General features: G+C 53.2%; 1 protein-coding gene across 1 annotated transcript; it reads right to left on the reverse strand.

Annotated features, from left to right (window-relative positions):
* Positions 1–15,351: 15,351 nt before the first annotated feature.
* LOC139433609 (uncharacterized) lies at positions 15,352–16,238 on the reverse strand. Its single transcript, XM_071202680.1, has 2 exons — positions 16,186–16,238; positions 15,352–16,099 (listed from the first exon to the last, which is right to left on the reverse strand). The coding sequence occupies exon 2, from the start codon at positions 16,025–16,027 to the stop codon at positions 15,401–15,403; it is 627 nt and encodes a 208-aa protein (XP_071058781.1). The 5' UTR covers positions 16,028–16,099; positions 16,186–16,238; the 3' UTR covers positions 15,352–15,400.
* Between the last annotated feature and the right edge of the window lie 1,027 nt (positions 16,239–17,265).

The following is a 17,265-nucleotide window of genomic DNA, read 5'->3' on the forward strand; positions in this document are numbered from 1 at the left end:
TCCATAAATAAATAGAAAATCTGTTTACAGTTCTGTTTCATATGGGTGTTGAAAGATGTATCCATAGATCTCCTTAATGTTGCTCTCAAAGTGCACCAGATTGATGCTTTTAACTTCAATATTAAAAAAAAAATCTTCCCGTGGGAGCATACCCCCGGACCCCCCCAAGAGGAGGTTAGGTTAACTCCCCACTTAAATCATTTTCAAATGGATAGGATACTAAATACATTTGCACACATCTTGTGTCCATTTATTTCTGATTTGGTGGTCTTAACACAACCGTGCATGCATGCGCGACTCATAGTGAGTGTCTGCATTTGGTGGGGAGGTGGCGCACCAGCTAAAATCTTGCCTAGGGCAGCAAATTGGTCAGAGGACAGAGTAATGATTCAGGACTTTTAACCTGTTAAGCCCGAGAGACCCCGGTACCGGGGCCCTCCTGCAACATCTTGCAGGAAACAGTGCCTGAGGTCATGTTCATTTAATAAACTATGAATGTTTTATATCTGTTAGGATTTGTCTGTGTTAGTATTTTTCGTGTCCTTTTCTATCTTTAGGGTTTCCTATTTTATTTTGTAAAGTGTTCACCCCCGTTTCCTGCCTGTTTGCTTTCTGTCGGTTTCCCTCTCTGATTACCCAATTGTGTTCACCTGGTACCTATGTGTTTTCTCCTCCCTCCTCACCTGTCTCGTGTTTATGTGATTAGTTCTGGGTGTATTTAAGTTGTGTGTTTTCTGTCTCTCTTTGTTGGGTTGTCTTGTGATTTGGCTTGTCCTCGGTGAGTGTTCTGTCTGTGTGTATATATAGCCTTGAAATAAAGGAATTATTTTGACTTTAATCTGCATTTGGGTCCTACCTGCTTCACACACCGTAACATTACAACCCGACCTTAAATATGGGCCCAGCAGATCCTTTTGAAGAGGAATTATTGGATTTTACGTTTTCTTTGGCTACCTGCTCTCATCAATGGATAGGAGCGGTCAGGGTTCAGCAGCGAGATGCTGCTCTGGCAGAAGCAGTCCACCTTACACTGAGGAATCAAAGTTTGGTGAAATTCTTACCTGCCAGGCTTTTGGACCTCACAATTTGTTTTCCCGATCCTGACAGACCCAGGTCTCCCAACTCCTGTTTTGATACCACACGCATTGGTGTGGTCCGTCTGGTCAGTTCTCAGTGTTTGCTACTGTCCAGGAGCCAATCGCTGGTACTCGTCTGGCCTTTGGAGGTCCACGGAGCCTCCAAACGGCTCCTAAAGGAAGGGGTCGCAAGGCCAGGTTGGCAGCACGAGCCCAAAGAGCCAGGGTTCCAGAACCAGTTCAGCCCCCAGCAGCCATGGTTACGGACCCAGTTCTGGCCCCAGCAGCCATGGTTCCGTGCCCCAGTACCATCCCACATAGCCATGGTACCGTGCTCCAGTACCACCCCACACAGCCATGGATCCGTGTTCCGGTTCCCTGCCCTGCAGCCATGGTTCCGGCTCCAGTGCCGGTCCCAGCAGCCACGGTCCCTGCTCCGGAACCGGACTTTACAGCCATGTTTCCGGCTCCAGAACTGGACCTTTCAGCCAGGATTTTGGCTTCAATTCCGGCCCCAGTCCCGGTCCCTGCAGCCTTGGTGCCAGACCCAGATGTGGCCCCAGCTGCCACAGTCCCATCTCCAGTTCCCCCTCAAGTTCCCTCTCGAGTTCCCTCCTTTAGTCCCTCCACTGGTCCCTCCTCTAGTCCCTCCTCGGGTCCCCTCTCTAGTTCGCCTCTCGAGTCCCCTCTCAAGTTCCCTTCTCTAGTCCCTCCTCCAGTCTCCCCTCTAGTCCCCTCTAGTCCCTCTGGAGTCCCCTCTCCAGTTCCCCTTTAGTCCCTCCTCTAGTCCCTCCTCAAGTCCCCTCTCTAGTTCCCCTCTCGAGTCTCCTCTCGAGTTTCGTTCTCTAGTTCCTCCTCTGGTCCCTTCTCTAGTCCCCTCTGTAGTCCCTTCTCTAGTCCCTTCCCTAGTCCCTCCTCAGGTCATTTTCCTAGTCCCTTCTCTAGTCCCATCTAAAGTCCCTACTGAAGTGCTGTTGGAGGTCCCGCAGACTACTCTTCTGCCGGGGGTCCTGCCAACCCCAGGTCCTGTGCCGTTGGAGGTCCCGCAGACTACTCTTCTGCCGGGGTCCTGCCAACCCCATGTCCTGTGCCGTTGGAGGTCCCGCCTGTTCTCCTGCCGGGGGTCCTGCCAACCCTGTGTCCTGTCCCGTTGGAGGTCCCGCCGCCTACTCTCCTGCCGGGGGTCCTGCCAACCCTTTTCCTGTCCCTTGGGGTCCCCCGACTACTCACCTGCCGGGGGTCCTGCCAACCCTTTGTCCTGTCCCGTTGGGGGTCCCGCCGTCTACTCTCCTGCCGGGGTCCTGCCAGCTCCTTGTCCTGTCTCGTTGGAGGTCCCGCCGACTACTCTCCTGCCGGGGTCCTGCCAACCCTTTGTCCTGTGCCGTTGGAGGCCCCACCGACTCCTCTCCTGCCGGGGGTCCTTCCAACCCTTTGTCCTGTCCTGTTGGGGGTCCCGCCGTCTGCTCTCCTGCCGGGGGTCCTGCCAACCCTTTGTCCTGTGCTGTTGGAAGCCCCGCCGACTGCTCTCCTGCCGGGGGTCCTGCCAATCCCGTGTCCTGGTCCTCTTCCGTGGGGGATCCTGCCGAGGCCTGTCCCACCAGCTCCGACACCAGGTCCTGCCCGGCCTCCGGCACTGTCCCGTCAGCGCCTTCCTGCCCGGCCTGCGGAGCTGTCTGGTCTTCGCCCTCGAGCCCGGCCCCCTGAGTACAGCGGTCCTCGCCCTCGGGCCCCCCCGGCAGTGGCGAGCCGTGACTTTTATACCTAGGCCCCTGACCCCCCCTTCCCTCGAAAAAAAAGAAGAGATATTACGTCTCAACGTATACTTCAGCGGAATATCAAAACAGTGATCCGGGGTGCAAAACGCATCAATGACAGCGACCCTCTACCACACAAAACACACCATTTATATAAACACCTATCATGACAGGGCACCCACAGCCAAGTAACAATTACAAATGAATTAAGTCGGCACAGCGGCCCGCATTGAAAATGACTTGGGCCTACCTTGATGATCAAATCACTGAAACAAAGTCCATCCTGTCCTTTTGGATGAAGCACTTGCGGGTCATGCAGCTGATCCTTTGCCACTCCAGTTTATCATTGTAACTCAATCTTGAAAATGACTCGGTTAATAATTTCGCAACGATGTCATCACTATCACTGAAGTGAGCCATCATGAACGAACTTATGCTAATCATAAATCTATCGATCATAAATCTATCGATCACAATTTGTTTTCCCGATCCTGACAGACCCAGGTCTCCCAACTCCTGTTTTGATACCACACGCATTGGTGTGGTCCGTCTGGTGTTCAGTGTTTGCTACTGTCCAGGAGCCATCGCTGGTACTCGTCTGGCCTTTGGAGGTCCACGGAGCCTCCAAACGGCTCCTAAAGGAAGGGGTCGCAAGGCCAGGTTGGCAGCACGAGCCCAAAGAGCCAGGGTTCCAGAACCAGTTCAGCCCCCAGCAGCCATGGTTACGGACCCAGTTCTGGCCCCAGCAGCCATGGTTCCGTGCCCCAGTACCATCCCACATAGCCATGGTACCGTGCTCCAGTACCACCCCACACAGCCATGGATCCGTGTTCCGGTTCCCTGCCCTGCAGCCATGGTTCCGGCTCCAGTGCCGGTCCCAGCAGCCACGGTCCCTGCTCCGGAACCGGACTTTACAGCCATGTTTCCGGCTCCAGAACCGGACCTTTCAGCCAGGATTCTGGCTTCAATTCCGGCCCCAGTCCCGGTCCCCAGCCTTGGTGCCAGACCCAGATGTGGCCCCAGCTGCCACAGTCCCATCTCCAGTTCCCCCTCAAGTTCCCTCTCGAGTTCCCTCCTTTAGTCCCTCCACTGGTCCCTCCTAGTCCCTCCTCGGTCCCCTCTAGTTCGCCTCTCGAGTCCCCTCTCAAGTTCCCTTCTCTAGTCCCTCCTCCAGTCTCCTCCTCTAGTCCCCTCTAGTCCCCTCTGGAGTCCCTCTCCAGTTCCCTCCTTTAGTCCCCCTCTAGTCCCTCCTCAAGTCCCCTCTCTAGTTCCCCTCTCGAGTCTCCTCTCGAGTTTCGTTCTCTAGTTCCTCCTCTGGTCCCTTCTCTAGTCCCCTCTGTAGTCCCTTCTCTAGTCCCTTCCCTAGTCCCTCCTCAGGTCACTTTCCTAGTCCCTTCTCTAGTCCCATCTAAAGTCCCTACTGAAGTGCTGTTGGAGGTCCCGCAGACTACTCTTCTGCCGGGGGTCCTGCCAACCCCAGGTCCTGTGCCGTTGGAGGTCCCGCAGACTACTCTTCTGCCGGGGGTCCTGCCAACCCCATGTCCTGTGCCGTTGGAGGTCCCGCCGACTGTTCTCTTGCCGGGGGTCCTGCCAACCCTTGTCCTGTCCCGTTGGAGGTCCCGCCGCCTACTCTCCTGCTGCCGGGGTCCTGCCAACCCTTTGTCCTGTCCCGTTGGGGGTCCCGCCGACTACTCCCTGCCGGGGGTCCTGCCAACCCTTTGTCCTGTCCCGTTGGGGGTCCCGCCGTCTACTCTCCTGCCGGGGGTCCTGCCAGCTCCTTGTCCTGTCCGTTGGAGGTCCCGCCGACTACTCTCCTGCCGGGGGTCCTGCCAACCCTTTGTCCTGTGCCGTTGGAGGCCCCACCGACTCTCCTGCCGGGGGTCCTGCCAACCCTTTGTCCTGTCCTGTTGGGGGTCCCGCCGTCTGCTCTCCTGCCGGGGGTCCTGCCAACCCTTTGTCCTGTGCTGTTGGAAGCCCCGCCGACTGCTCTCCTGCCGGGGGTCCTGCCAATCCCGTGTCCTGGTCCTCTTCCGTGGGGGATCCTGCCGAGGCCTGTCCCACCAGCTCCGACACCAGGTCCTGCCCGGCCTCCGGCACTGTCCCGTCAGCGCCTTCCTGCCCGGCCTGCGGAGCTGTCTGGTCTTCGCCCTCGAGCCCGGCCCCCTGAGTACAGCGGTCCTCGCCCTCGGGCCCGGCCCCCTGACTCTTCCTGCCTCTGCCTTCGCCCCTCCATGGTCCCCCCTTGGACTCTGTCTTTCCCCCGGGCCGTCCGCCCGAGTCCCCCTTTTTGGACTCCGCCTTACCCCCGGGCCGTCCGCCCGACCCCTTCCTGGTCCTCTGCCTTGCCCCCGGGCCGTCCGCCCGAATCCCCCTTTTTGGACTCTGCCTTACCCCCGGGCCGTCCGCCCGAGACCCCTTCCTGGTCCTCTGCGTTGCCCCCGGGCCGTCCGCCTGAGACCCCTTCCTGGTCCTCTGCCTTGCCCCTGGGCGGTCAGTTCAGTCCCGTCCTCCTGACCCCCTCCTCCCACCCTGGTGGCTTAGTGATGCGTCCCTCCTCCGGACCCACCCTGCTTGAGTTTTTGGATTTTTGTTTTGGGATGTCTGGGATCCGTCCCTTGAGGTGGGGGGTACTGTTAGGATTTGTCTGTGTTAGTATTTTTCGTGTCCTTTTCTATCTTTGGGTTTCCTATTTTATTTTGTAAAGTGTTCACCCCCGTTTCCTGCCTGTTTGCTTTCTGTCGGTTTCCCTCTCTGATTACCCAATTGTGTTCACCTGGTACCTATGTGTTTTCTCCTCCCTCCTCACCTGTCTCGTGTTTATGTGATTAGTTCTGGGTGTATTTAAGTTGTGTGTTTTCTGTCTCTCTTTGTCGGGTTGTCTTGTGATTGGCTTGTCCTCGGTGAGTGTTCTGTCTGTGTGTATATATAGCCTTGAAATAAAGGAATTATTTTGACTTTATCTGCATTTGGGTCCCTACCTGCTTCACACACCGTAACATTATCCATGTAACGGAAAGAAACTCATCTAACTGATCATTTTAATTTTGTTTTTCTCAAAAAAAAAAACACAATGCTAACGCTGAGCCACTGAATTAGCAACGAGCGAAACATGCTAACAGATGACTGCACCGAAATTCACTCACAAAAACGTATTATTATCATCGTTTCACATCGTGAGTGACACAGAATCAAGGGATACCCTTCATTATCACTCAATTATACGAACTCTCTGAGATAATAACAAGAATAGACATCAAAACATATGGCGCTAGCTAAAAACTCTAACATGGCTCACCTGTGTCGTAGTCTGGTCAAAAGTGTCTTCAATGGCATTAAAACGATAAAAACGATGCTGAAGTTAATCCAATGTGTCTGTGTCCCTTTGAATGATTTCTGATAATCCATGAGAAATAAACCTTGCTTTTCAGTTTTCAGAAGTCAGAGCTACAGACAGCTTCACTCCTGGTGCAAACCTGCATGCGCAAAGACCCCACCTTTTTGTTTTAGACTGTGTGTGAGTGAGGAGATTCCCCTTCGATTCTATTGGCTCTAATGGTCAAAGAGGATGTCAATCACCAAAAATCGACCAATGGGTTCCAGAGAAAACGGTAAAACCCCCATTTCCACCCAAATCTGTTGTGACTCGACAGATATGTTAGGTTTAGTTATGTTTTTATTTTTAAAGTAATCTTTCCTGTCATTTCAGATCCCACAGTTCCTGCCTTTGTGTGTTTCCCGCCCGTGAGATTGCTTGGCCCTGCCCTGATTGTTTTCACCTGTGCCCATCCCCCTCACCTATATATAGCCCTGGTGTTTCTTTGTTCCTTTGTCAGTTCGTTATGTTTCATGTCGTGAGCACCCAGGCCTTTTGACTCCTGATACCTACCTTGAGTGAGTTTTTGTGTTGCTGTACAACTTTGTTTTGGCTTTTTATCTAATTTCTATTTTTTGTGAAAGTACGATTTAGTTTGTGATTAAAGAACATTCTATTTTTGGACATCTGTCTCCGAATCCTGCTTTTGGGTCCTGCATCCTGTATCTTGGTTCATAACAGTACGAACTGACCAAAATATGGACCCAGCGGATTCAGAGACAGTGAAGATAGCTCTGCAAGCTCAAGGAACAAGACTACACCAGCATGAGGAGCAGCTGGGCGCCATCAACCTGGGGGTGAGGGAACTGACCGGCCGTCAGGAAAACTTTCAAGCCTCAGTCAATACTCAGGTGAATCACCTTGCCGAACAGCTGCACCGTGTCCTCGCTCACCTGGAAGCTGGTTCATCCCCTCAGCACCCTGCTGTTGCTCACACACCTATTGTTCCAGCTGACCATGTGCCACTCCATGCTCCACCGCCTCGTCTGGCATCTCCAGAGCGATTCTCCGGAGATTCCGGTGACTGCCGCCCTTTCATTGTTCATTGTGATCTCCATTATAAATATAACCCTGCTGCATTCCCCACTGATCACTCCAAAGTGGCCTTCATGGTGAGCCACTTAACGGGGAGAGCAGCGGCCTGGGCTACATCCGAATGGGCGAGAGATTCATCTACCTGTAATTCTCTGGATGTATTTACAGACACTCTCACCAAGGTGTTTAATCGCACGGCTCCTGGAAGGGAGGCAGCCAGAGCACTGATGTAGATTAAGCAGAGTCAGCGCAGAGTATCGGACTATGCCATTGAGTTCAGGACCCTTGCAGCAGATAGTGGCTGGAATTCTGCAGCACTGCTCGACGCCTTTTTGTCTGGTCTTTCGGATTCCATTAAAGACCAGTTAATACCTTTGGACCTCCCAGAAGACTTGGATTCTGTCATTGCACTGGCAAAAAGAAAGGTTCAAGAGTGTGGCACATCTGCCTCGACACCAAGGGGACACACCAAGCCATCGTCCCGCCTGGAGACCTCTTACCGATACTTCTCCTGAGAGAAGAGTGCTCCCTAGTGTCTCAGGAGCCCATGCAGTTGGGTCGGGCTAAGTTGACTCCGGAGGAACGTCTTCGGCGCATTCAGGAGGGCAGGTGTTTTTACTGTGGGGAGCAGGGGCACCCCTGGCTTCATGTACAGCAAAACCTCTTCCATGCCTCGGGCTGGGTTGCTGCAGCCGTTGCCCATTCCCCAACGGCCCTGGTCTGACATATCCATGGACTTTGTTACTGGACTCCCGGTGTCTCAAGGTAAGACCACTGTACTAACAGTGGTAGATCGTTTTTCGAAAATGACTCATTTTATTCCATTGACCAAGCTACCCTCGGCCAAGGAAACGGCGGAAATTATGATGGTCAATGTGTTCCAGATACATGGATTTCACAGGGATATTGTGTCAGACCGGGGCCCACAGTTTGTTTCCAAGTTCTGGAAGGAGTTCTGCAGTCTCATTGGAGTGTTGGAGACATGTCTGAGGTGCTTGGTGGCTCAGAATCCCTCATCGTGGAGCAAGCATCTAACCTGGGTGGAATACGCCCACAATTCTCTTCCTACCTCTGCCACTGGTATGACTCCCTTCCAGTGCGTCTTTGGCTACCAACCACCCGTGTTTGCTGAGACTGAAAAGGAGGTCTTGGTCCCGTCTGCACATGCCCTGGTCAGACGTTGCCATCGCATCTGGGCGGCTGCCCGTCGAACCCTTCTAAGGAGTTCTTCTTCAATGAAAAGGGGGGCTGACCGACACCGCCGGCCAGCTCCAGTCTACCAGCCTGGGCAGAAGGTGTGGTTGTCCAAGAAAGATCTACCCCTCCATGTCGCTTCAAGAAAATTAGCCCCCAGGTTTGTTGGTCCCTTTCCAATAACGAAGATCGTGAACCCTGTGTCTGTGCGCCTGCGACTCCCCAGATCCCTGCGGGTCCACCCTACATTCCACGTTGGGAAGATCAAGCCTGTCAAGGAAAGCGGTTTGGTGCCCGCAACTAAACCTCCGCCACCCCCCAGAATGGTTGATGGTGGCCTTGTTTATACAGTCAAGAAACTGCTGGCAGTCCGGAGAAGGGGATGTGGCAGGCAGTTCTATTTCGTCCCTACTGACCGCCAGAGGCGGTGCTTTAGCACTGGATATGTCCATCGCGCGCATGCGCAGCTCGAGTACCAATAACAACAAAGTGACCTGTGACCCACGTGACACCGGCTACATCAGCCGGTGTCGACAGAGGATCTGTTCCTTTTCATCCTCTCGCTGCGCGAGAGTACCTTGGCTACATTTTTTGTAGCCTACAGCGTTCGTTCGGAACATTTGTTAAGGATTCTCTGCAAACAGCTGGCTGCGTGTAGCTTCGCGACTCATCCAGTCGGGGCCGCGGGATTACCCGTCCTCCAGGAGCTGCGGCTGGCTGCGCAGAGACTTCGTTCGGACAGGTTGGTGTCGGCTTGGTTGGCGACGGCAGTGTTTCTACTCCCTCTCCCAGCCTAGTTGTCCTGATTTCTGTCTGTTTGCTGAGTCTTTTGGTGACGGAGGTGTTTTTGCTCCCTCTCCCAGGAGTATTGCTGTGCTTTTATACTGTTTTGGCCGCGGCGCTGGGCCAAACGTCATTAGCATTGAGCTAAACCTCATTAGCATTGAGCTAAACTTCATTAGCATTGAGCTAAACTTCATTGGCATTGAGCTGTACTGGCTAGTTAGCAGTAGCGGCTGCAGCCACTCGGCTGACGCCGGGTTGAGCACCGGAGTTCCCCGTGCCGTTCTTTTTTCTTTAGCTACAGCTGGCATTCGCCTTTGATTTAACGCTAAAGTTGCCGTGTTTATCCTGTTAAACAAGTAGCTGGTGAAGTCTGTGTTCCCACACCCGCTCCCGGTTACGCTGCATCTGGCGTTCGTCTTCAGTTTAACCAGTGAAGGCAGTGTTTGCGCCCCCGCTCCTGGTAGGCGCTAAACGGCCTGGTTTTTTCCGTTAAGCAGGTAGCTGGTGAAGGCTGTGCTCCCGCACCCGCTCCCGGTTACGCTGCGTCTGGCATTCGTCTGTAAATTAACCAGTGAAGGCAGTGTTTTCTCGCCCCCGCTCCTGGTAGACGCTAAACTGCCTGGTGTTTTCTGTTAAGCAGGTAGCTGGTGAAGGCTGTGTTCCCGCACCCGCTCCCGGTTACGCTGCATCTGGCATTTGTCTGTAAATTAACCAGTGAAGGCAGTGTTCTCGCCCCCGCTCCTGGTAGACGCTAAACTGCCTTGTGTTTTCTGTTTAGCAGGTAGCTGGTGAAGGCTGTGTTCCCGCACCCGCTCCCGGTTACGCTGCATCAGGCATTCGTCTGTAAATTAACCAGTGAAGGCAGTGTTCTCGCCCCCGCTCCTGGTAGACGCTAACTGCCTTGTGTTTTGGTTTAAGCAGGTAGCTGGTGAAGGCTGCGTTCCCGCACCCGCTCCCGGTTACGCTGCATCTGGCACTCGCCTCGGCTCAGCCAGTGAAGGGCAGGTAGCTGGTGAAGGCTGTGTTCCCGCACCCGCTCCTGGCTTCTCTGCATCTGGCTACCTACAGAATGGCTCATTCATGTAGCGCCTGTATGGCTTCTCTCGAGCCCGAGGACGGCCACGACCGTTGCCCCTCTTGCCTCGGCCTCGAGCATCTAAGGGAAGCTCTCACAGTAGGGGCCTGCATGAACTGTAGCTGCATGCCCCGGGCACTCAGAGTGGCTAGAATCACTGAGGTGGAACGTCTGGCGGCAGCCAACGGACACCTCTCTTGGTCACATCCTCCCCCAGATCAGTTCGACCGTCCCTGGCGACTTGAGGGAGCGATGGCCATGGGTGCACCCCCCAATAAGAGGACTAGGAACAGGCTGTCCTCTAAAGTGGATCAGCTAGCTACCGACATGGACACGATGAAGTCGCTCCTCGTGGCCCTGCAGCCGGGGCCCGGTATAGGGGCTGCTAGCGGGCCGCCTGCCCCTCCTTCGGTTGCTGCCCCTCCTTCGGTTGCCGCCCCTCCTTCGGTTGCCGCACCTCTGTACGAGGATGCCTTGTCGCTAGCGGCTTCGGCTAACCTCTTCAATGAAGAGACGGAGGACGAGGTCCCGCTCGAGGAGTTTTCCCTCTCCTCTGCTCAGGGGTCTCTGCAGGACGGGGAGGACGGCTCCATGGCGGCCATCATTCGTACAGCCTTGGCGCACCTGCAGATTCCGGTTCCGCAGGCCAACTTGGCTCCGGCTAGTGCCTTCTTCAGGCGTAACCCAGCCCGTGTCCCCCTCACCGTTCCTCCTTCAGAGGAGTACCTGAGGGAGCTCCAGGCATGCTGGAGGGACACCAGGGCCTTTAGCCGCACTGGTTCCGATGCCCGGACCTTGGCTGCCATGCAGGACCCGGCGAGGGCGGGGCTGGGTGGCATGCCACCCATTGAGCCTGCCATCGCCTCCCTGATTCTGGCTCCTGACGAGGCTTTAAGGCCTGAGGTCAGGTGCCCTCAGCCTCAGTGCAGGGTCACGGATGGGCTGCTCTGTAGGGCCTACGACGCAGCGGCACGCATGGGTTGTATCGGGAACTCCCTCTCCCATCTAATGCTGGCCGTCTCCGCCTCGCTGCAGCAGGCTCCGGCCGAGCCTTCTTTGCTGGGCCTCAGCGATGCATCACTGCAGGCCTTTGCCCTAATGACTAGGGAATTGGGACGAGTTATGTCTTTTCTGGTACAGACTCGTCGCCAGGTTTGGCTGGCCCAGTCACCACTGACGGAGACATGTAGGAGAGTCCTACGTAGCGTGCCAGTCGAGCCAGGGGAGCTGTTTGGGTCAGCTGCCCTGGAGACACTGGAGCGCGCTGCCCAAGCGAGGCAGACCAGGCAGCAGCTCTCGGGTCTTCGCAGTCCCGCGGCCGCTCCCGGCAGGCCCAGGGGCCGCTCTAGCAGCCGCGCTCAGCCACCGGCTTACTGGGGTGGTCGGCAGAGTTCCCAGCGGCCCACTCAACCGGCCAATGACTTTCGTGCCCCAGGTCGCCTGGCTTCCAGGCGGCCTCGCGCTTCAGAGCCTTACCGGCGCCCCCCGAGGGGCTCCAGGGGCCGGGGGGCTAGGCCCTGAAGTCCCGGGGCCGGTCGTCGGCTGTTTTTCCCAGCAGCAGCTCAGCTACTGGGCTGCCTGTATTTCCGACCCCTGGGTGGTTTCCACACTAACCCGGGGCTACGAGTTGCAGTTCCGACGCCGGCCCCTAGCCTTCGGCCGGGTCAGAATGACAGTTGTCAAGGACCCGGCGAAGGCCTTAGCGCTAGCCCAAGAGTTGTCCGTCCTCTTGGTCAAAGGCGCAATCGAGCCAGTGGACCCCCTGCGTCAGGGCGGGGGGTTCTACTCGGCGTACTTTCTTGTGAGCAAGAAAGTTGGCGGATTCCGTCCAGTTCTGGACCTCAGAGGAATCAACAGATTCCTGAGGGTACTACCCTTCCATACCCTAGGGACCAGAGGGTACAATGGTTGGACATTTACTACCGGCCGCGGTATGCCTAGTGTACAGGGTCCATATAACCGACTTAATGCATAGCGGGAAGTCGGTTATATAGACATCAACAGAATAAGTGTTTAACGGTGATTTAAACTAGTTTATGCGGGGAAAAGAGTGCTCAAAATCGGATTCAACAGGCCATCCACACCTCACGACTCCCATTAAAAGTGATTGAAATGTACAGGAATCTGTCCATTTCAATCACATTTGATGACCCGTCCAGGGTGACTTTCTTCCCCAGGAATTAGTGTCTGAAAGCTGGCTAACATTACTTTAAATACAGTGTGCACATGGCTTTATTACCCATGAAATAGTGTGTGAAAGCTGGGTGACTTTGATGTGAATTTAAGGAAGATATGGCCATTTCATCCACACCTCACGACTCCCATTAAAAGTGATTGAAATGTACAGGAATCTGTCCATTTCAATCACATTTGATGACCCGTCCAGGGTGACTTTCTTCCCCAGGAATTAGTGTCTGAAAGCTGGCTAACATTACTTTAAATACAGTGTGCACATGGCTTTATTACCCATGAAATAGTGTGTGAAAGCTGGGTGACTTTGATGTGAATTTAAGGAAGATATGGCCATTTCATCCACACCTCACGACTCCCATTAAAAGTGATTGAAATGTACAGGAATCTGTCCATTTCAATCACATTTGATGACCCGTCCAGGGTGACTTTCTTCCCCAGGAATTAGTGTCTGAAAGCTGGCTAACATTACTTTAAATACAGTGTGCACATGGCTTTATTACCCATGAAATAGTGTGTGAAAGCTGGGTGACTTTGATGTGAATTTAAGGAAGATATGGCCATTTCATCCACACCTCACGACTCCCATTAAAAGTGATTGAAATGTACAGGAATCTGTCCATTTCAATCACATTTGATGACCCGTCCAGGGTGACTTTCTTCCCCAGGAATTAGTGTCTGAAAGCTGGCTAACATTACTTTAAATACAGTGTGCACATGGCTTTATTACCCATGAAATAGTGTGTGAAAGCTGGGTGACTTTGATGTGAATTTAAGGAAGATATGGCCATTTCATCCACACCTCACGACTCCCATTAAAAGTGATTGAAATGTACAGATTCCTGTCCATTTCAATCACATTTGATGACCCGTCCAGGGTGACTTTCTTCCCCAGGAATTAGTGTCTGAAAGCTGGCTAACATTACTTTAAATACAGTGTGCACATGGCTTTATTACCCATGAAATAGTGTGTGAAAGCTGGGTGACTTTGATGTGAATTTAAGGAAGATATGGCCATTTCATCCACACCTCACGACTCCCATTAAAAGTGATTGAAATGTACAGGAATCTGTCCATTTCAATCACATTTGATGACCCGTCCAGGGTGACTTTCTTCCCCAGGAATTAGTGTCTGAAAGCTGGCTAACATTACTTTAAATACAGTGTGCACATGGCTTTATTACCCATGAAATAGTGTGTGAAAGCTGGGTGACTTTGATGTGAATTTAAGGAAGATATGGCCATTTCATCCACACCTCACGACTCCCATTAAAAGTGATTGAAATGTACAGGAATCTGTCCATTTCAATCACATTTGATGACCCGTCCAGGGTGACTTTCTTCCCCAGGAATTAGTGTCTGAAAGCTGGCTAACATTACTTTAAATACAGTGTGCACATGGCTTTATTACCCATGAAATAGTGTGTGAAAGCTGGGTGACTTTGATGTGAATTTAAGGAAGATATGGCCATTTCATCCACACCTCACGACTCCCATTAAAAGTGATTGAAATGTACAGGAATCTGTCCATTTCAATCACATTTGATGACCCGTCCAGGGTGACTTTCTTCCCCAGGAATTAGTGTCTGAAAGCTGGCTAACATTACTTTAAATACAGTGTGCACATGGCTTTATTACCCATGAAATAGTGTGTGAAAGCTGGGTGACTTTGATGTGAATTTAAGGAAGATATGGCCATTTCATCCACACCTCACGACTCCCATTAAAAGTGATTGAAATGTACAGGAATCTGTCCATTTCAATCACATTTGATGACCCGTCCAGGGTGACTTTCTTCCCCATTAGGTACACCGACAAAGCCACCTCTTCGGGGCCGCTCCAAGGACCCCCAAAAAACTGACGCACAGCCCCCAGCATCCTACCTGACATGAGTAACAGGTATTTCAGACTTCCATGGACATACCCCGGGGAAAAGCCACCTCTTGTGGCCGCGCTCCAAAGACCCCCAAAACACGGACTAAGGAGCTCCATGGATACCTCACATTACCTCAGAACTCGCGCACCTTGGGTCCCAGGTCCCCGACATTAAGCACTCCCCCAAGGACTAAACCAGATGATCACACCTCAGAATCTCGTGCCCTGGGAATCTTAAAGGGGGTATACTTTGCGGTACACTTAAAGGGGTCTACTTTGCGGTGCTTTGCCGTCCGCCCATCGGCACCCATAGTCGGCCTTCTTCACAGCAGCAGCACCCAACCTCCATGGAGGATTTTGCTCGTGCCCCTGGCTACACTTAAAGGGGGTCTACTTTGCGGTGCTTTGCCGTCCGCCCATCGGCACCCATAGTCGGCCTTCTTCACAGCAGCAGCACCCAACCTCCATGGAGGATTTTGCTCGTGCCCCTGGCTACACTTAAAGGGTGTCTACTTTGCGGTGCTTTGCCGTCCGCCATCGGCACCCATAGTCGGCCTTCTTCACAGCAGCAGCACCCAACCTCCATGGAGGATTTTGCTCGTGCCCCTGGCTACACTTAAAGGGGGTCTACTTTGCGGTGCTTTGCCGTCCGCCCATCGGCACCCATAGTCGGCCTTCTTCACAGCAGCAGCACCCAACCTCCATGGAGGATTTTGCTCGTGCCCCTGGCTACACTTAAAGGGGGTCTACTTTGCGGTGCTTTGCCGTCCGCCCATCGGCACCCATAGTCGGCCTTCTTCACAGCACCACCTGCCCTGCTGGAGGTTCACACTTTAACTTTTTTTACCCTCTTCTACCTTACAAATCATCCCACACTTGAGCACTCCTCACTCGGACTAAACACCTACATGCTACCACCAGAACCAGAATATCGTGCCCCTGGGGATCTTAAAAGAAGAAAACCCATAGTGGGATTAAAAACAGAACACTTAGTAATTTTAACAAACTTTATTTACAGTAATATTGACAGTAATAAATAAATTCAAACAGGATATAACGTATTTACAAGGGGACTGATTACAACAACACACTGCATATTTACAAGTTGATCACTGGCAACAGTGGGTGAAGTTGGGGCAGAGTATGGCACCCTCTCTTCACCCATGTCTGAGGGGTTGTGTTCGGCCAGTGACTGGTCCCTCTTCGGGACATGTCTTGGTAGGGAGTCTTGGTAGGGAGCCGGGCTGTGCTCCTCTCCAGAGTTGTCACTGTCGATGTCAATACCCGCAAAAGTGTCTTCATTTCCCGCTGCTGCTGCTGCTGTCGATGCCGCCGCCGCTGCTTGAAGTGACTGTGTGAAGAGCAACCGAATGTCCGCAGCCTCCTTCAAAGAAGGATTATTCGCGTAAAATTTGTCCGCAGTTGCAGTGTTGTGACACATGAAATCACTCACTCTTTGGCGGTTGCCTTTGTCTTGAAACCTCTTCGCATTATCGGCGTGGACTGTGCGGAGGTCGGTGAAGTTAATGGGACTGCGGAGCCCCACATCAGCCCATGCCAACCTCAGGGAGTAGGCAAGCTTCCTGAACGGGTTCTTCCCCTCTGTGTACAGAAAGTAACGGCTCTGGGTGCAGGTCAGCGTACCCTTAATTTCCAGCCACCTCTTCATCCATCCAAATTCTTCTACGGTGAGGTACAGCTGCGCCTCCCCGAACGCGTTGGCCGTCTTGTGGTTACTTACCTGTTATGACAGAGATAGAGAGTGTCAATACAATGTCAATCATGCATATAACTGCCAGAATAAATACATTGATTAATAGCACTCACATGAACCAGGTAGCCGAAGGCAGTGCCAGTTGTATCCGCCTTTCGGACCTCGGCGTTGGTCATGTTGGAGTAGACCCCCGGACGGTGGCCATAAATGCAGCTCCAATGAAGAGTCATATACCCATAGAGCAGTGTCCGGGTCGCGGTAGTCGGATTGCTGGCCATCACATCCAGGAGCTGAGGGATGCGAGTGGTGGTCGAAGTCAAGCATGTCATTAGGTCGTTGTGGCTCGGCAGACCTTCCATCTTGTCACGCTTCACTTGCATCTGGTGGATAAGTACTTTTCTCTTCAGGGACTTCAGGATGGCAACTACTTCCCGTTTGATTAAAATCATGTCCGTTTGGCTGAGCCTGCTCCCCTTGCACGGTGTGTCGGCCATGTACTTGAGAAAGTGTGATATATTCTTGATGTAGAAGTCGGAGGTCGTGACCTGAAGGCTTGACTTCATCAGGCTCCGGGACCACCCGCGTATCCTCTTGAGATCCCTCAAAAAGAGCCAGTCAGACAGGCGATTGAAACCGTGTGCCATGAAACTGAGGAACGACTTCACTCTGCTTAGTTTGGAGACTGTGTTTTCCTGGAGCCTCACTGGTGGGTCGATACCTGCATAATGCTCCCGGTATCCTTGCAGATACTCCTCTGTGAAATATAAACAGTACTTTAATGACAACACATGATGTGTTACAGAAACTGCATGTGTCACATAGCCAAAACACTTACCCATGATCCGTGGGAATGTTATGTCCCGCATTATATTTCCCCGGCCCCTGCCCCGGAACCAGGGGGAATTTATGGGAGGGGAGGTTGACGAGGCCTCGGTATGGATGGATGCAGGCTCTGAGGAGCTGGGTGAATGGGTGTGAGAGCCAGTGGGGGACTTGCTGCAGGCGGGAATGGGAGACGTGCTGCAGGCGGGAATGGGAGACGTGCTGCAGGCAGGAATGGGAGACTTGCTGCAGGAGGGACCTTTCGACTTGGACAGCCTCGTTGGTGTCGACTCTGGTCGGGGTCGTTTCTTCAGAATGACCCGCTCTCGTTCCTCCCCATCGAACGCGGGCATGTCCCCGGCCCGCTGATC

This window comes from Pseudochaenichthys georgianus, unplaced genomic scaffold (assembly GCF_902827115.2).
Source record: "Pseudochaenichthys georgianus unplaced genomic scaffold, fPseGeo1.2 scaffold_708_arrow_ctg1, whole genome shotgun sequence".
In the NCBI taxonomy this organism is placed as follows: Eukaryota; Metazoa; Chordata; class Actinopteri; order Perciformes; family Channichthyidae; genus Pseudochaenichthys; species Pseudochaenichthys georgianus.

Coding starts and splice junctions, on each gene's coding strand:
- LOC139433609 (XM_071202680.1), bottom strand. CDS start 16,027: ATGAAGAGGTGGCTGGAAATTAAGGGTACGCTGACCTGCACCCAGAGC.